The sequence below is a fragment of the Nansenia antarctica genome (genome assembly GCF_963989245.1).
Source record: "Nansenia antarctica genome assembly, chromosome: 1".
Lineage (NCBI taxonomy): Eukaryota > Metazoa > Chordata > Actinopteri > Argentiniformes > Microstomatidae > Nansenia > Nansenia antarctica.
The window spans coordinates 113,623,893-113,638,099 of NC_137674.1; the positions used below are offsets into that span (position 1 = coordinate 113,623,893).

At 60.6% G+C, this 14,207-nt stretch overlaps 1 protein-coding gene across 1 annotated transcript in view; it reads left to right on the forward strand.

Annotated features, from left to right (window-relative positions):
* Positions 1-14,207, forward strand: part of LOC308167845 (pyroglutamyl-peptidase 1-like) — a gene marked incomplete at both ends in the record, with an annotated part of 39,973 nt that overhangs the window by 8,650 nt on the left and 17,116 nt on the right. The window contains 2 exons of the mRNA XM_080542323.1: positions 2,315-2,431; positions 2,533-2,765. Coding sequence (XP_080398449.1) covers positions 2,315-2,431; positions 2,533-2,765 — 350 coding nt within the window. The remainder of the gene's footprint in view (positions 1-2,314; positions 2,432-2,532; positions 2,766-14,207) is intronic.

Sequence of the window (14,207 nt, forward strand, 5' to 3'; positions counted from 1 at the left end):
TCTCCTCTGTCTCTCCCCTCTGTCTCTCTCCTCTGTCTCTCCCTCTGTCTCTCCCTCTGTCTCTCTCCCCTCTGTCTCTCCCCTCTGTCTCTCCCCTCTGTCTCTCCCTCTGTCTCTCTCTCTGTCTCTCCCCTCTGTCTCTCCCCTCTGTCTCTCCCCTCTGTCTCTCCCTCTGTCTCTCTCTCTGTCTCTCTCTCTGTCTCTCCCCTCTGTCTCTCCCCTCTGTCTCTCTCCTCTGTCTCTCCCCTCTGTCTCTCCCCTCTGTCTCTCCTCTCTGTCTCTCTCTCTGTCTCTCTCTCTGTCTCTCTCCTCTGTCTCTCCTCTCTGTCTCTCCCCTCTGTCTCTCCCCTCTGTCTCTCCCCTCTGTCTCTCCTCTCTGTCTCTCCCCTCTGTCTCTCCCCTCTGTCTCTCCCCTCTGTCTCTCCCTCTGTCTCTCTGTCTCTCTCTCTGTCTCTCCTCTCTGTCTCTCCCTCTGTCTCTCCCCTCTGTCTCTCCCCTCTGTCTCTCCCCTCTGTCTCTCCCTCTGTCTCTCCCTCTGTCTCTCCCCTCTGTCTCTCTCTCTGTCTCTCCCCTCTGTCTCTCCTCTGTCTCTCTGTCTCTCCCCTCTGTCTCTCTCTCTCTGTCTCTCTTCTGTCTCTCCCTCTGTCTCTCCCTCTGTCTCTCTCTCTGTCTCTCTCCTCTGTCTCTCCCCTCTGTCTCTCCCCAATGTATTTGGGTGGTTGACCTGTCTTTTCTTTATTTTTTCGCCAACTTTCAATTTAAAAAGTAGATTTTTAGATGGATTGAACTGACAACAATCTATACGTTTGACTAAGGAAGTGAATCATCAATTCACCAGTTCTAGCAGGAGGCGTAATCTAGCTCAGGCCCGGGGCCACTGGCAGTCGTCGTAATTTAATTTGTAATTATATTTTTATCATAGACACTGGAGAGACAGTACAAGGGGGCAGTGGAGTCTTAGGAGGCATAGTAGATGTCTCAGGAGACACAGTGCTGGGGGATAGTAGATGTCTCAGGAGACACAGTGCTGGGGGGTAGTAGATGTCTCAGGAGACACAGTACAGGGGGATAGTAGAAGTCTCAGGAGACACAGTACAGGGGGGTAGTAGATGTCTCAGGAGACACAGTGCTGGGGGGTAGTAGATGTCTCAGGAGACACAGTGCTGGTGGGTAGTAGATGTCTCAGGAGACACAGTGCTGGGGGATAGTAGATGTCTCAGGAGACGCAGTGCTGGGGGGTAGTAGATGTCTCAGGAGACACAGTGCTGGGAGGTAGTAGATGTCTCAGGAGACACAGTGCTGGGGGGTAGTAGATGTCTCAGGAGACACAGTGCTGGGGGGTAGTAGATGTCTCAGGAGACACAGTGCTGGGGGGTAGTAGATGTCTCAGGAGACACAGTGCTGGGGGGTAGTAGATGTCTCAGGAGACACAGTACAGGGGGGTAGTAGATGTCTCAGGAGACACAGTGCTGGGGGGTAGTAGATGTCTCAGGAGACACAGTGCTGGGGGGTAGTAGATGTCTCAGGAGACACAGTGCTGGGGGATAGTAGGTGTCTCAGGAGACACAGTGCTGGGGGGGTAGTAGATGTCTCAGGAGACACAGTGCTGGGGGGTAGTAGGTGTCTCAGGAGGAGCAGTTAAGTTGTAACCTGAAGAGATGGAGGTCTTCAGTCTCCGATGGAAGATGGATAGTGACTCTGCAGTTCTGACAGCCGGGGAGCCAGTGAGGTGAAGAGACGTGACCGGCCAGCGTGACTGCCGTGTAGGCGTAGAGGTGGTGTGGCCAGTCGGCCAGCAGAGGTGGAGGAGCGGAGTGAACGGGCTGAAAATTGGTTGCCTGGTAGGCGAGCACCAGGGTCTTGAATCTGATGCGAGCTGCTATCAGGAGCCAGTGAAGGGTGCGAAGGAGGGGGGGGGTGACATGAGAAAACGTTTCTTGCGGTGACTCATGGATAGATGCTTCGTTTACTTGTGTTGTTTTAAGTCGCTTTGGATAAAGGCGTCTGCTAATTTAGGATTGGGATGAGGACAGCTGATCCAGGTCCAGTGGTAACGTTAGCTTTCGACAAGACCGATAAGACATTCGTCCTGAACAAGAGGACCTGTTGCATGCTGGGAAGTTTAACTGGAAGTACAGAAATGTGAACCACTTCCTGTATGTGTGGTGCTACTCTTCAGTCTGTTGAGGAGTGTTTTATAAACAGTTACGTACACACACTGTTCTCTCAGACACAGGGTTGGCGTACAGAGTAGCCTGGCAAACATGTAGATGTAGTAAAAGTGTGTCTGCTGTTGTTGTTTGTGTCCTGACAGGAAATGAAGAAGCTGGGCTTGGGCACGGATGTGGACCTGCACGTGTCCGAGGTGCCGGTGGAGTACCAGACGGTCCAGAGTCTGGTTCCATCGCTATGGAAACAGTACCATCCACAGGTAAGGACACATTCCCTCCTCTTCTCCAATCTGCCTCCTCTTCATGCCCTGCTGAAAGCTGAAAGCGTGACAAAGACGGTTTGTTGTGTTGTGTGAAACAGCTCGTTGTTCACGTCGGCGTGTCGGGCATGGCCACCACCGTTACCTTGGAGAAGTGTGGCCGTAACCATGGCTACAAGGGCCTGGACAACAGCAGCTTCTGCCCCGACTCCCAGTGCTGCGTGGAGGGGGGGCCAGACTGCATCGACTCTGTCATCGACATGGAGTCTGTCTGCAGGAGAGTGACGGCCTCGGGCCTGGGCGTGGCCGTGTCTGTGTCCAAAGACGCTGGCAGGTAGGCCCCGCCTCCTCCTCTATGGCTGTACTCCTTCCTCTAACCCTAACCTGTACTAGGTAGGCCCCGCCTCCTCCTCTATGGCTGTACTCCTCCTCCTAACCCTAACCTGTACTAGGTAGGCCCCGCCTCCTCCTCCTCCTCCTAATCCTAACCTGTACTAGGTAGGCCCCGCCTCCTCCTCCTCCTAATCCTAACCTGTACTAGGTAGGCCCCGCCTCCTCCTCCCCCTCCTAATCCTAACCTGTACTAGGTAGGCCCCGCCTCCTCCTCCTCCCCCTCCTAACCCTAACCTGTACTAGGTAGGCCCCGCCTCCTCCTCCTCCTCCTATCCCTAACCTGTACTAGGTAGGCCCCGCCTCCTCCTCCCCCTCCTAACCCTAACCTGTACTAGGTAGGCCCCGCCTCCTCCTCCTCCTCCTAACCCTAACCTGTACTAGGTAGGCCCCGCCTCCTCCTCTATGGCTGTACTCCTCCTCCTAACCCTAACCTGTACTAGGTAGGCCCCGCCTCCTCCTCCCCCTCCTAACCCTAACCTGTACTAGGTAGGCCCCGCCTCCTCCTCCCCCTCCTAACCCTAACCTGTACTAGGTAGGCCCCGCCTCCTCCCCCTCCTAACCCTAACCTGTACTAGGTAGGCCCCGCCTCCTCCTCCCCCTCCTAACCCTAACCTGTACTAGGTAGGCCCCGCCTCCTCCTCCTATCCCTAACCTGTACTAGGTAGGCCCCGCCTCCTCCTCCCCCTCCTAACCCTAACCTGTACTAGGTAGGCCCCGCCTCCTCCGCCTCCTCCTATCCCTAACCTGTACTAGGTAGGCCCCGCCTCCTCCTCCTCCTATCCCTAACCTGTACTAGGTAGGCCCCGCCTCCTCCTCCTCCTCCTCCCCCTAACCTGTACTAGGTAGGCCCCGCCTCCTCCTCCCCCTCCTAACCCTAACCTGTACTAGGTAGGCCCCGCCTCCTCCTCCCCCTCCTAACCCTAACCTGTACTAGGTAGGCCCCGCCTCCTCCTCCCCCTCCTAACCCTAACCTGTACTAGGTAGGCCCCGCCTCCTCCCCCTCCTAACCCTAACCTGTACTAGGTAGGCCCCGCCTCCTCCGCCTCCTCCTCCTAACCTGTACTAGGTAGGCCCCGCCTCCTCCTCCTCCTCCCCCTCCTAACCTGTACTAGGTAGGCCCCGCCTCCTCCTCCCCCTCCTATCCCTAACCTGTACTAGGTAGGCCCCGCCTCCTCCTCCTCCTAACCCTAACCTGTACTAGGTAGGCCCCGCCTCCTCCTCCCCCTCCTAACCCTAACCTGTACTAGGTAGGCCCCGCCTCCTCCGCCTCCTCCTCCTAACCTGTACTAGGTAGGCCCCGCCTCCTCCTCCTCCTCCTATCCCTAACCTGTACTAGGTAGGCCACGCCGCCTCCTCCCCCTCCTAACCCTAACCTGTACTAGGTAGGCCCCGCCTCCTCCTCCTCCTCCTAACCCTAACCTGTACTAGGTAGGCCCCGCCTCCTCCTCCCCCTCCTAACCCTAACCTGTACTAGGTAGGCCCCGCCTCCTCCCCCTCCTAACCCTAACCTGTACTAGGTAGGCCCCGCCTCCTCCTCCCCCTCCTAACCCTAACCTGTACTAGGTAGGCCCCGCCTCCTCCCCCTCCTAACCCTAACCTGTACTAGGTAGGCCCCGCCTCCTCCTCCCCCTCCTAACCCTAACCTGTACTAGGTAGGCCCCGCCTCCTCCTCCTCCTCACCCTAACCTGTACTAGGTAGGCCCCGCCTCCTCCTCCCCCTCCTAACCTGTACTAGGTAGGCCCCGCCTCCTCCTCCTCCGCCTCCTAACCTGTACTAGGTAGGCCCCGCCTCCTCCTCCCCCTCCTAACCCTAACCTGTACTAGGTAGGCCCCGCCTCCTCCTCCTCTTAACCCTAACCTGTACTAGGTAGGCCCCGCCTCCTCCTCCTCCGCCTCCTAACCTGTACTAGGTAGGCCCCGCCTCCTCCTCCTCCTATCCCTAACCTGTACTAGGTAGGCCCCGCCTCCTCCTCTTCCTCCTCCTCACCCTAACCTGTACTAGGTAGGCCCCGCCTCCTCCTCCTCCTCCTATCCCTAACCTGTACTAGGTAGGCCCCGCCTCCTCCTCCTCCTAATCCTAACCTGTACTAGGTAGGCCCCGCCTCCTCCCCCTCCTAACCCTAACCTGTACTAGGTAGGCCCCGCCTCCTCCCCCTCCTAACCCTAACCTGTACTAGGTAGGCCCCGCCTCCTCCTCCTCCTCCCCCTAACCTGTACTAGGTAGGCCCCGCCTCCTCCTCCTCCTCCTATCCCTAACCTGTACTAGGTAGGCCCCGCCTCCTCCTCCTCCTCCTATCCCTAACCTGTACTAGGTAGGCCCCGCCTCCTCCTCCTCCTCCTATCCCTAACCTGTACTAGGTAGGCCCCGCCTCCTCCTCCTCCTCCTAACCCTAACCTGTACTAGGTAGGCCCCGCCTCCTCCTCCTCCTATCCCTAACCTGTACTAGGTAGGCCCCGCCTCCTCCTCCTCCTCCTCCCCCTAACCTGTACTAGGTAGGCCCCGCCTCCTCCTCCTCCTCCCCCTAACCTGTACTAGGTAGGCCCCGCCTCCTCCTCCCCCTCCTATCCCTAACCTGTACTAGGTAGGCCCCGCCTCCTCCTCCCCCTCCTAACCCTAACCTGTACTAGGTAGGCCCCGCCTCCTCCCCCTCCTAATCCTAACCTGTACTAGGTAGGCCCCGCCTCCTCCTCCCCCTCCTAACCCTAACCTGTACTAGGTAGGCCCCGCCTCCTCCTCCCCCTCCTAACCCTAACCTGTACTAGGTAGGCCCCGCCTCCTCCCCCTCCTAATCCTAACCTGTACTAGGTAGGCCCCGCCTCCTCCTCCCCCTCCTAACCCTAACCTGTACTAGGTAGGCCCCGCCTCCTCCTCCGCCTCCTAACCCTAACCTGTACTAGGTAGGCCCCGCCTCCTCCCCCTCCTAACCCTAACCTGTACTAGGTAGGCCCCGCCTCCTCCTCCCCCTCCTAACCCTAACCTGTACTAGGTAGGCCCCGCCTCCTCCTCCTCCTCTTAACCCTAACCTGTACTAGGTAGGCCCCGCCTCCTCCCCCTCCTAACCCTAACCTGTACTAGGTAGGCCCCGCCTCCTCCCCCTCCTCCTAACCCTAACCTGTACTAGGTAGGCCCCGCCTCCTCCTCCCCCTCCTAACCCTAACCTGTACTAGGTAGGCCCCGCCTCCTCTTCCTCCTAACCCTAACCTGTACTAGGTAGGCCCCGCCTCCTCCTCCTCCTCCTAACCCTAACCTGTACTAGGTAGGCCCCGCCTCCTCCTCCCCCTCCTAACCCTAACCTGTACTAGGTAGGCCCCGCCTCCTCCTCCTCCTAACCCTAACCTGTACTAGGTAGGCCCCGCCTCCTCCCCCTCCTAACCCTAACCTGTACTAGGTAGGCCCCGCCTCCTCCTCCTCCTCCGCCTCCTAACCTGTACTAGGTAGGCCCCGCCTCCTCCTCCTCCTCCTAACCCTAACCTGTACTAGGTAGGCCCCGCCTCCTCCTCCCCCTCCTAACCCTAACCTGTACTAGGTAGGCCCCGCCTCCTCCCCCTCCTCCTAACCCTAACCTGTACTAGGTAGGCCCCGCCTCCTCCTCCCCCTCCTAACCTGTACTAGGTAGGCCCCGCCTCCTCCTCCTCCCCCTCCTAACCCTAACCTGTACTAGGTAGGCCCCGCCTCCTCCGCCTCCTAACCCTAACCTGTACTAGGTAGGCCCCGCCTCCTCCCCCTCCCCCTCCTAACCCTAACCTGTACTAGGTAGGCCCCGCCTCCTCCTCCCCCTCCTAACCCTAACCTGTACTAGGTAGGCCCCGCCTCCTCCTCCTCCTCCGCCTCCTAACCTGTACTAGGTAGGCCCCGCCTCCTCCTCCGCCTCCTAACCCTAACCTGTACTAGGTAGGCCCCGCCTCCTCCCCCTCCCCCTCCTAACCCTAACCTGTACTAGGTAGGCCCCGCCTCCTCCGCCTCCTAACCCTAACCTGTACTAGGTAGGCCCCGCCTCCTCCTCCTCCCAACCCTAACCTGTACTAGGTAGGCCCCGCCTCCTCCCCCTCCTAACCCTAACCTGTACTAGGTAGGCCCCGCCTCCTCCCCCTCCTAACCCTAACCTGTACTAGGTAGGCCCCGCCTCCTCCTCCCCCTCCTAACCCTAACCTGTACTAGGTAGGCCCCGCCTCCTCCTCCCCCTCCTAACCCTAACCTGTACTAGGTAGGCCCCGCCTCCTCCCCCTCCTCCTAACCCTAACCTGTACTAGGTAGGCCCCGCCTCCTCCCCCTCCCCCTCCTAACCCTAACCTGTACTAGGTAGGCCCCGCCTCCTCCTCCTCCCCCTCCTATCCCTAACCTGTACTAGGTAGGCCCCGCCTCCTCCTCCTCCTCCCCCTAACCTGTACTAGGTAGGCCCCGCCTCCTCCTCCCCCTCCTAACCCTAACCTGTACTAGGTAGGCCCCGCCTCCTCCTCCCCCTCCTAACCCTAACCTGTACTAGGTAGGCCCCGCCTCCTCCTCCTCCTCCCCCTAACCTGTACTAGGTAGGCCCCGCCTCCTCCTCCCCCTCCTAACCCTAACCTGTACTAGGTAGGCCCCGCCTCCTCCTCCTCCTCCTCCTATCCCTAACCTGTACTAGGTAGGCCCCGCCTCCTCCTCCTCCTCCTCCCCCTAACCTGTACTAGGTAGGCCCCGCCGCCTCCTCCCCCTCCTAACCCTAACCTGTACTAGGTAGGCCCCGCCTCCCCCTCCTCCTCCCCCTAACCTGTACTAGGTAGGCCCCGCCTCCTCCTCCTCCTCCTCCTCCTCCTCCTAACCTGTACTAGGTAGGCCCCGCCTCCTCCTCTTCCTCCTAACCCTAACCTGTACTAGGTAGGCCCCGCCTCCTCCTCCCCCTCCTAACCCTAACCTGTACTAGGTAGGCCCCGCCTCCTCCTCCGCCTCCTAACCCTAACCTGTACTAGGTAGGCCCCGCCTCCTCCTCCTCCTCCTAACCCTAACCTGTACTAGGTAGGCCCCGCCTCCTCCTCCTCCTCCTCCTAACCTGTACTAGGTAGGCCCCGCCTCCTCCTCCTCCTCCTCCTAATCCTAACCTGTACTAGGTAGGCCCCGCCTCCTCCTCCTCCTCCTAACCCTAACCTGTACTAGGTAGGCCCCGCCTCCTCCCCCTCCTAACCCTAACCTGTACTAGGTAGGCCCCGCCTCCTCCTCCTCCTCCGCCTCCTAACCTGTACTAGGTAGGCCCCGCCTCCTCCTCCTCCCCCTCCTAACCCTAACCTGTACTAGGTAGGCCCCGCCTCCTCCTCCCCCTCCTAATCCTAACCTGTACTAGGTAGGCCCCGCCTCCTCCTCCTCCCCCTCCTATCCCTAACCTGTACTAGGTAGGCCCCGCCTCCTCCTCCCCCTCCTATCCCTAACCTGTACTAGGTAGGCCCCGCCTCCTCCTCCCCCTCCTAACCTGTACTAGGTAGGCCCCGCCTCCTCCCCCTCCTAACCCTAACCTGTACTAGGTAGGCCCCGCCTCCTCCTCCTCCCCCTCCTAACCCTAACCTGTACTAGGTAGGCCCCGCCTCCTCCTCCCCCTCCTATCCCTAACCTGTACTAGGTAGGCCCCGCCTCCTCCTCCTCCTCCTCCTAACCCTAACCTGTACTAGGTAGGCCCCGCCTCCTCCTCCCCCTCCTATCCCTAACCTGTACTAGGTAGGCCCCGCCTCCTCCTCCCCCTCCTAACCTGTACTAGGTAGGCCCCGCCTCCTCCTCCTCCTCCTAACCCTAACCTGTACTAGGTAGGCCCCGCCTCCTCCTCCTCCTCCTATCCCTAACCTGTACTAGGTAGGCCCCGCCTCCTCCTCCTCCTCCTATCCCTAACCTGTACTAGGTAGGCCCCGCCTCCTCCTCCCCCTCCTAACCTGTACTAGGTAGGCCCCGCCTCCTCCCCCTCCTAACCCTAACCTGTACTAGGTAGGCCCCGCCTCCTCCTCCTCCTCCTAACCCTAACCTGTACTAGGTAGGCCCCGCCTCCTCCTCCTCCTCCTATCCCTAACCTGTACTAGGTAGGCCCCGCCTCCTCCCCCTCCTAACCCTAACCTGTACTAGGTAGGCCCCGCCTCCTCCTCCTCCTATCCCTAACCTGTACTAGGTAGGCCCCGCCTCCTCCTCCTCCTATCCCTAACCTGTACTAGGTAGGCCCCGCCTCCTCCTCCTCCTAACCCTAACCTGTACTAGGTAGGCCCCGCCTCCTCCTCCTCCTCCTCCCCCTAACCTGTACTAGGTAGGCCCCGCCTCCTCCTCCTCCTCTTAACCCTAACCTGTACTAGGTAGGCCCCGCCTCCTCCTCCTCCCCCTCCTAACCCTAACCTGTACTAGGTAGGCCCCGCCTCCTCCTCCTCCTCCCCCTAACCTGTACTAGGTAGGCCCCGCCTCCTCCTCCTCCTCCCCCTCCTAACCTGTACTAGGTAGGCCCCGCCTCCTCCCCCTCCTAACCCTAACCTGTACTAGGTAGGCCCCGCCTCCTCCTCCTCCTCCTAACCCTAACCTGTACTAGGTAGGCCCCGCCTCCTCCTCCCCCTCCTAACCCTAACCTGTACTAGGTAGGCCCCGCCTCCTCCTCCCCCTCCTAACCCTAACCTGTACTAGGTAGGCCCCGCCTCCTCCTCCTCCCCCTCCTAATCCTAACCTGTACTAGGTAGGCCCCGCCTCCTCCTCCTCCTCCTATCCCTAACCTGTACTAGGTAGGCCCCGCCTCCTCCTCCCCCTCCTAACCCTAACCTGTACTAGGTAGGCCCCGCCTCCTCTTCCTCCTAATCCTAACCTGTACTAGGTAGGCCCCGCCTCCTCCTCCTCCCCCTCCTAACCTGTACTAGGTAGGCCCCGCCTCCACCTCCTCCCAACCCTAACCTGTACTAGGTAGGCCCCGCCTCCGCCTCCTCCCCCTCCTAACCCTAACCTGTACTAGGTAGGCCCCGCCTCCTCCTCCCCCTCCTAACCCTAACCTGTACTAGGTAGGCCCCGCCTCCTCCTCCTCCTCCTAATCCTAACCTGTACTAGGTAGGCCCCGCCTCCTCCTCCGCCTCCTAACCCTAACCTGTACTAGGTAGGCCCCGCCTCCTCCTCCTCCCCCTCCTAACCTGTACTAGGTAGGCCCCGCCTCCTCCTCCTCCTCCTCTTAACCCTAACCTGTACTAGGTAGGCCCCGCCTCCTCCCCCCCCTCCTAACCCTAACCTGTACTAGGTAGGCCCCTCCTCCTCCTCCTCCTCCTAATCCTAACCTGTACTAGGTAGGCCCCGCCTCCTCCTCCTCCTCCCCCTCCTAACCTGTACTAGGTAGGCCCCGCCTCCTCCTCCTCCTCCTCTTAACCCTAACCTGTACTAGGTAGGCCCCGCCTCCTCCCCCCCCTCCTAACCCTAACCTGTACTAGGTAGGCCCCTCCTCCTCCTCCTCCTCCTAATCCTAACCTGTATTGGTAGGCCCCGCCTCCGCCTCCTCTTCCTCCTAACCCTAACCTGTACTAGGTAGGCCCCGCCTCCTCCTCCTCCTCCTCCCCCTAACCTGTACTAGGTAGGCCCCGCCTCCTCCCCCTCCTAACCCTAACCTGTACTAGGTAGGCCCCGCCTCCTCCTCCTCCTAATCCTAACCTGTACTAGGTAGGCCCCGCCTCCTCCTCCTCCTCCTCCTAACCCTAACCTGTACTAGGTAGGCCCCGCCTCCTCCTCCCCCTCCTAACCCTAACCTGTACTAGGTAGGCCCCGCCTCCTCCTCCCCCTCCTAACCTGTACTAGGTAGGCCCCGCCTCCTCCCCCTCCTAACCCTAACCTGTACTAGGTAGGCCCCGCCTCCTCCTCCCCCTCCTAACCCTAACCTGTACTAGGTAGGCCCCGCCTCCTCCCCCTCCTAACCCTAACCTGTACTAGGTAGGCCCCGCCTCCTCCTCCTCCCCCTCCTAACCTGTACTAGGTAGGCCCCGCCTCCTCCCCCTCCTAACCCTAACCTGTACTAGGTAGGCCCCGCCTCCTCCTCCTCCCCTCCTAACCTGTACTAGGTAGGCCCCGCCTCCTCCCCCTCCTCCTAATCCTAACCTGTACTAGGTAGGCCCCGCCTCCTCCCCCTCCTAATCCTAACCTGTACTAGGTAGGCCCCGCCTCCTCCCCCTCCTAACCCTAACCTGTACTAGGTAGGCCCCGCCTCCTCCTCCTCCTATCCCTAACCTGTACTAGGTAGGCCCCGCCTCCTCCCCCTCCTAACCCTAACCTGTACTAGGTAGGCCCCGCCTCCTCCTCCTCCCTACCCTAACCTGTACTAGGTAGGCCCCGCCTCCTCCTCCCAACCCTAACCTGTACTAGGTAGGCCCCGCCTCCTCCTCCCCCTCCTAACCCTAACCTGTACTAGGTAGGCCCCGCCTCCTCCTCCTCCCCCTCCTAACCCTAACCTGTACTAGGTAGGCCCCGCCTCCTCCTCCCCCTCCTAACCCTAACCTGTACTAGGTAGGCCCCGCCTCCTCCTCCTCCTATCCCTAACCTGTACTAGGTAGGCCCCGCCTCCTCCTCCTCCTAATCCTAACCTGTACTAGGTAGGCCCCGCCTCCTCCCCCTCCTCCTAACCCTAACCTGTACTAGGTAGGCCCCGCCTCCTCCCCCTCCTAACCCTAACCTGTACTAGGTAGGCCCCGCCTCCTCCCCCTCCTATCCCTAACCTGTACTAGGTAGGCCCCGCCTCCTCCTCCCCCTCCTAACCCTAACCTGTACTAGGTAGGCCCCGCCTCCTCCCCCTCCTATCCCTAACCTGTACTAGGTAGGCCCCTCCTCCTCCCCCTCCTAACCCTAACCTGTACTAGGTAGGCCCCGCCTCCTCCCCCTCCTATCCCTAACCTGTACTAGGTAGGCCCCGCCTCCTCCTCCCCCTCCTATCCCTAACCTGTACTAGGTAGGCCCCGCCTCCTCCCCCTCTTAACCCTAACCTGTACTAGGTAGGCCCCGCCTCCTCCTCCTCCTCCTAACCTGTACTAGGTAGGCCCCGCCTCCTCCTCCCCCTCCTAACCCTAACCTGTACTAGGTAGGCCCCGCCTCCTCCCCCTCCTAACCCTAACCTGTACTAGGTAGGCCCCGCCTCCTCCTCCTCCTCCTAATCCTAACCTGTACTAGGTAGGCCCCGCCTCCTCCTCCTCCTCCTCCTAATCCTAACCTGTACTAGGTAGGCCCCGCCTCCTCCTCCTCCTCCTCCTAATCCTAACCTGTACTAGGTAGGCCCCGCCTCCTCCCCCTCCTAACCCTAACCTGTACTAGGTAGGCCCCGCCTCCTCCTCCTCCTAACCCTAACCTGTACTAGGTAGGCCCCGCCTCCTCCTCCCCCTCCTAACCCTAACCTGTACTAGGTAGGCCCCGCCTCCTCCTCCCCCTCCTAACCCTAACCTGTACTAGGTAGGCCCCGCCTCCTCCTCCCCCTCCTAACCCTAACCTGTACTAGGTAGGCCCCGCCTCCTCCTCCTCCTCCTATCCCTAACCTGTACTAGGTAGGCCCCGCCTCCTCCTCCCCCTCCTATCCCTAACCTGTACTAGGTAGGCCCCGCCTCCTCCTCCTCCTCCTATCCCTAACCTGTACTAGGTAGGCCCCGCCTCCTCCTCCCCCTCCTATCCCTAACCTGTACTAGGTAGGCCCCGCCTCCTCCTCCTCCTATCCCTAACCTGTACTAGGTAGGCCCCGCCTCCCCCTCCTAACCCTAACCTGTACTAGGTAGGCCCCGCCTCCTCCTCCTCCTCCTAACCCTAACCTGTACTAGGTAGGCCCCGCCTCCTCCTCCTCCTAATCCTAACCTGTACTAGGTAGGCCCCGCCTCCTCCTCCTCCTATCCCTAACCTGTACTAGGTAGGCCCCGCCTCCTCCCCCTCCCCCTCCTAACCCTAACCTGTACTAGGTAGGCCCCGCCTCCTCCCCCTCCTAACCCTAACCTGTACTAGGTAGGCCCCGCCTCCTCCCCCTCCTCCTCACCCTAACCTGTACTAGGTAGGCCCCGCCTCCTCCTCCGCCTCCTAACCCTAACCTGTACTAGGTAGGCCCCGCCTCCTCCTCCCCCTCCTAACCCTAACCTGTACTAGGTAGGCCCCGCCTCCTCCTCCCCCTCCTAACCCTAACCTGTACTAGGTAGGCCCCGCCTCCTCCCCCTCCTAACCCTAACCTGTACTAGGTAGGCCCCGCCTCCTCCTCCTCCTCTTAACCCTAACCTGTACTAGGTAGGCCCCGCCTCCTCCTCCTCCTAACCCTAACCTGTACTAGGTAGGCCCCGCCTCCTCCTCCTCCTCTTAACCCTAACCTGTACTAGGTAGGCCCCGCCTCCTCCCCCTCCTAACCCTAACCTGTACTAGGTAGGCCCCGCCTCCTCCTCCCCCTCCTAACCCTAACCTGTACTAGGTAGGCCCCGCCTCCTCCTCCTCCTCCCCCTAACCTGTACTAGGTAGGCCCCGCCTCCTCCTCCTCCTCCCCCTAACCTGTACTAGGTAGGCCCCGCCTCCTCCTCCTCCTAACCCTAACCTGTACTAGGTAGGCCCCGCCTCCTCCTCCTCCCCCTAACCCTAACCTGTACTAGGTAGGCCCCGCCTCCTCTTCCTCCTAACCCTAACCTGTACTAGGTAGGCCCCGCCTCCTCTTCCTCCTAACCCTAACCTGTACTAGGTAGGCCCCGCCTCCTCCTCCTCCCATCCCTAACCTGTACTAGGTAGGCCCCGCCTCCTCTTCCTCCTAGCCCTAACCTGTACTAGGTAGGCCCCGCCTCCTCCCCCTCCTAACCCTAACCTGTACTAGGTAGGCCCCGCCTCCTCCTCCTCCTCCTAACCCTAACCTGTACTAGGTAGGCCCCGCCTCCTCCCCCTCCTAACCCTAACCTGTACTAGGTAGGCCCCGCCTCCGCCTCCTCCTAATCCTAACCTGTACTAGGTAGGCCCCGCCTCCTCCTCCTCCTATCCCTAACCTGTACTAGGTAGGCCCCGCCTCCTCCCCCTCCTAACCCTAACCTGTACTAGGTAGGCCCCGCCTCCTCCTCCCCCTCCTAACCCTAACCTGTACTAGGTAGGCCCCGCCTCCTCCTCCCCCTCCTAATCCTAACCTGTACTAGGTAGGCCCCGCCTCCTCCTCCCCCTCCTAACCCTAACCTGTACTAGGTAGGCCCCGCCTCCTCCCCCTCCTCCTAACCTGTACTAGGTAGGCCCCGCCTCCTCCTCCTCCTAATCCTAACCTGTACTAGGTAGGCCCCGCCTCCTCCTCCCCCTCCTAACCCTAACCTGTACTAGGTAGGCCCCGCCTCCTCCTCCCCCTCCTAACCCTAACCTGTACTAGGTAGGCCCCGCCTCCTCCTCCCCCTCCTAACCCTAACCTGTACTAGGTAGGCCCCGCCTCCTCCTCCCCCTCCTAAC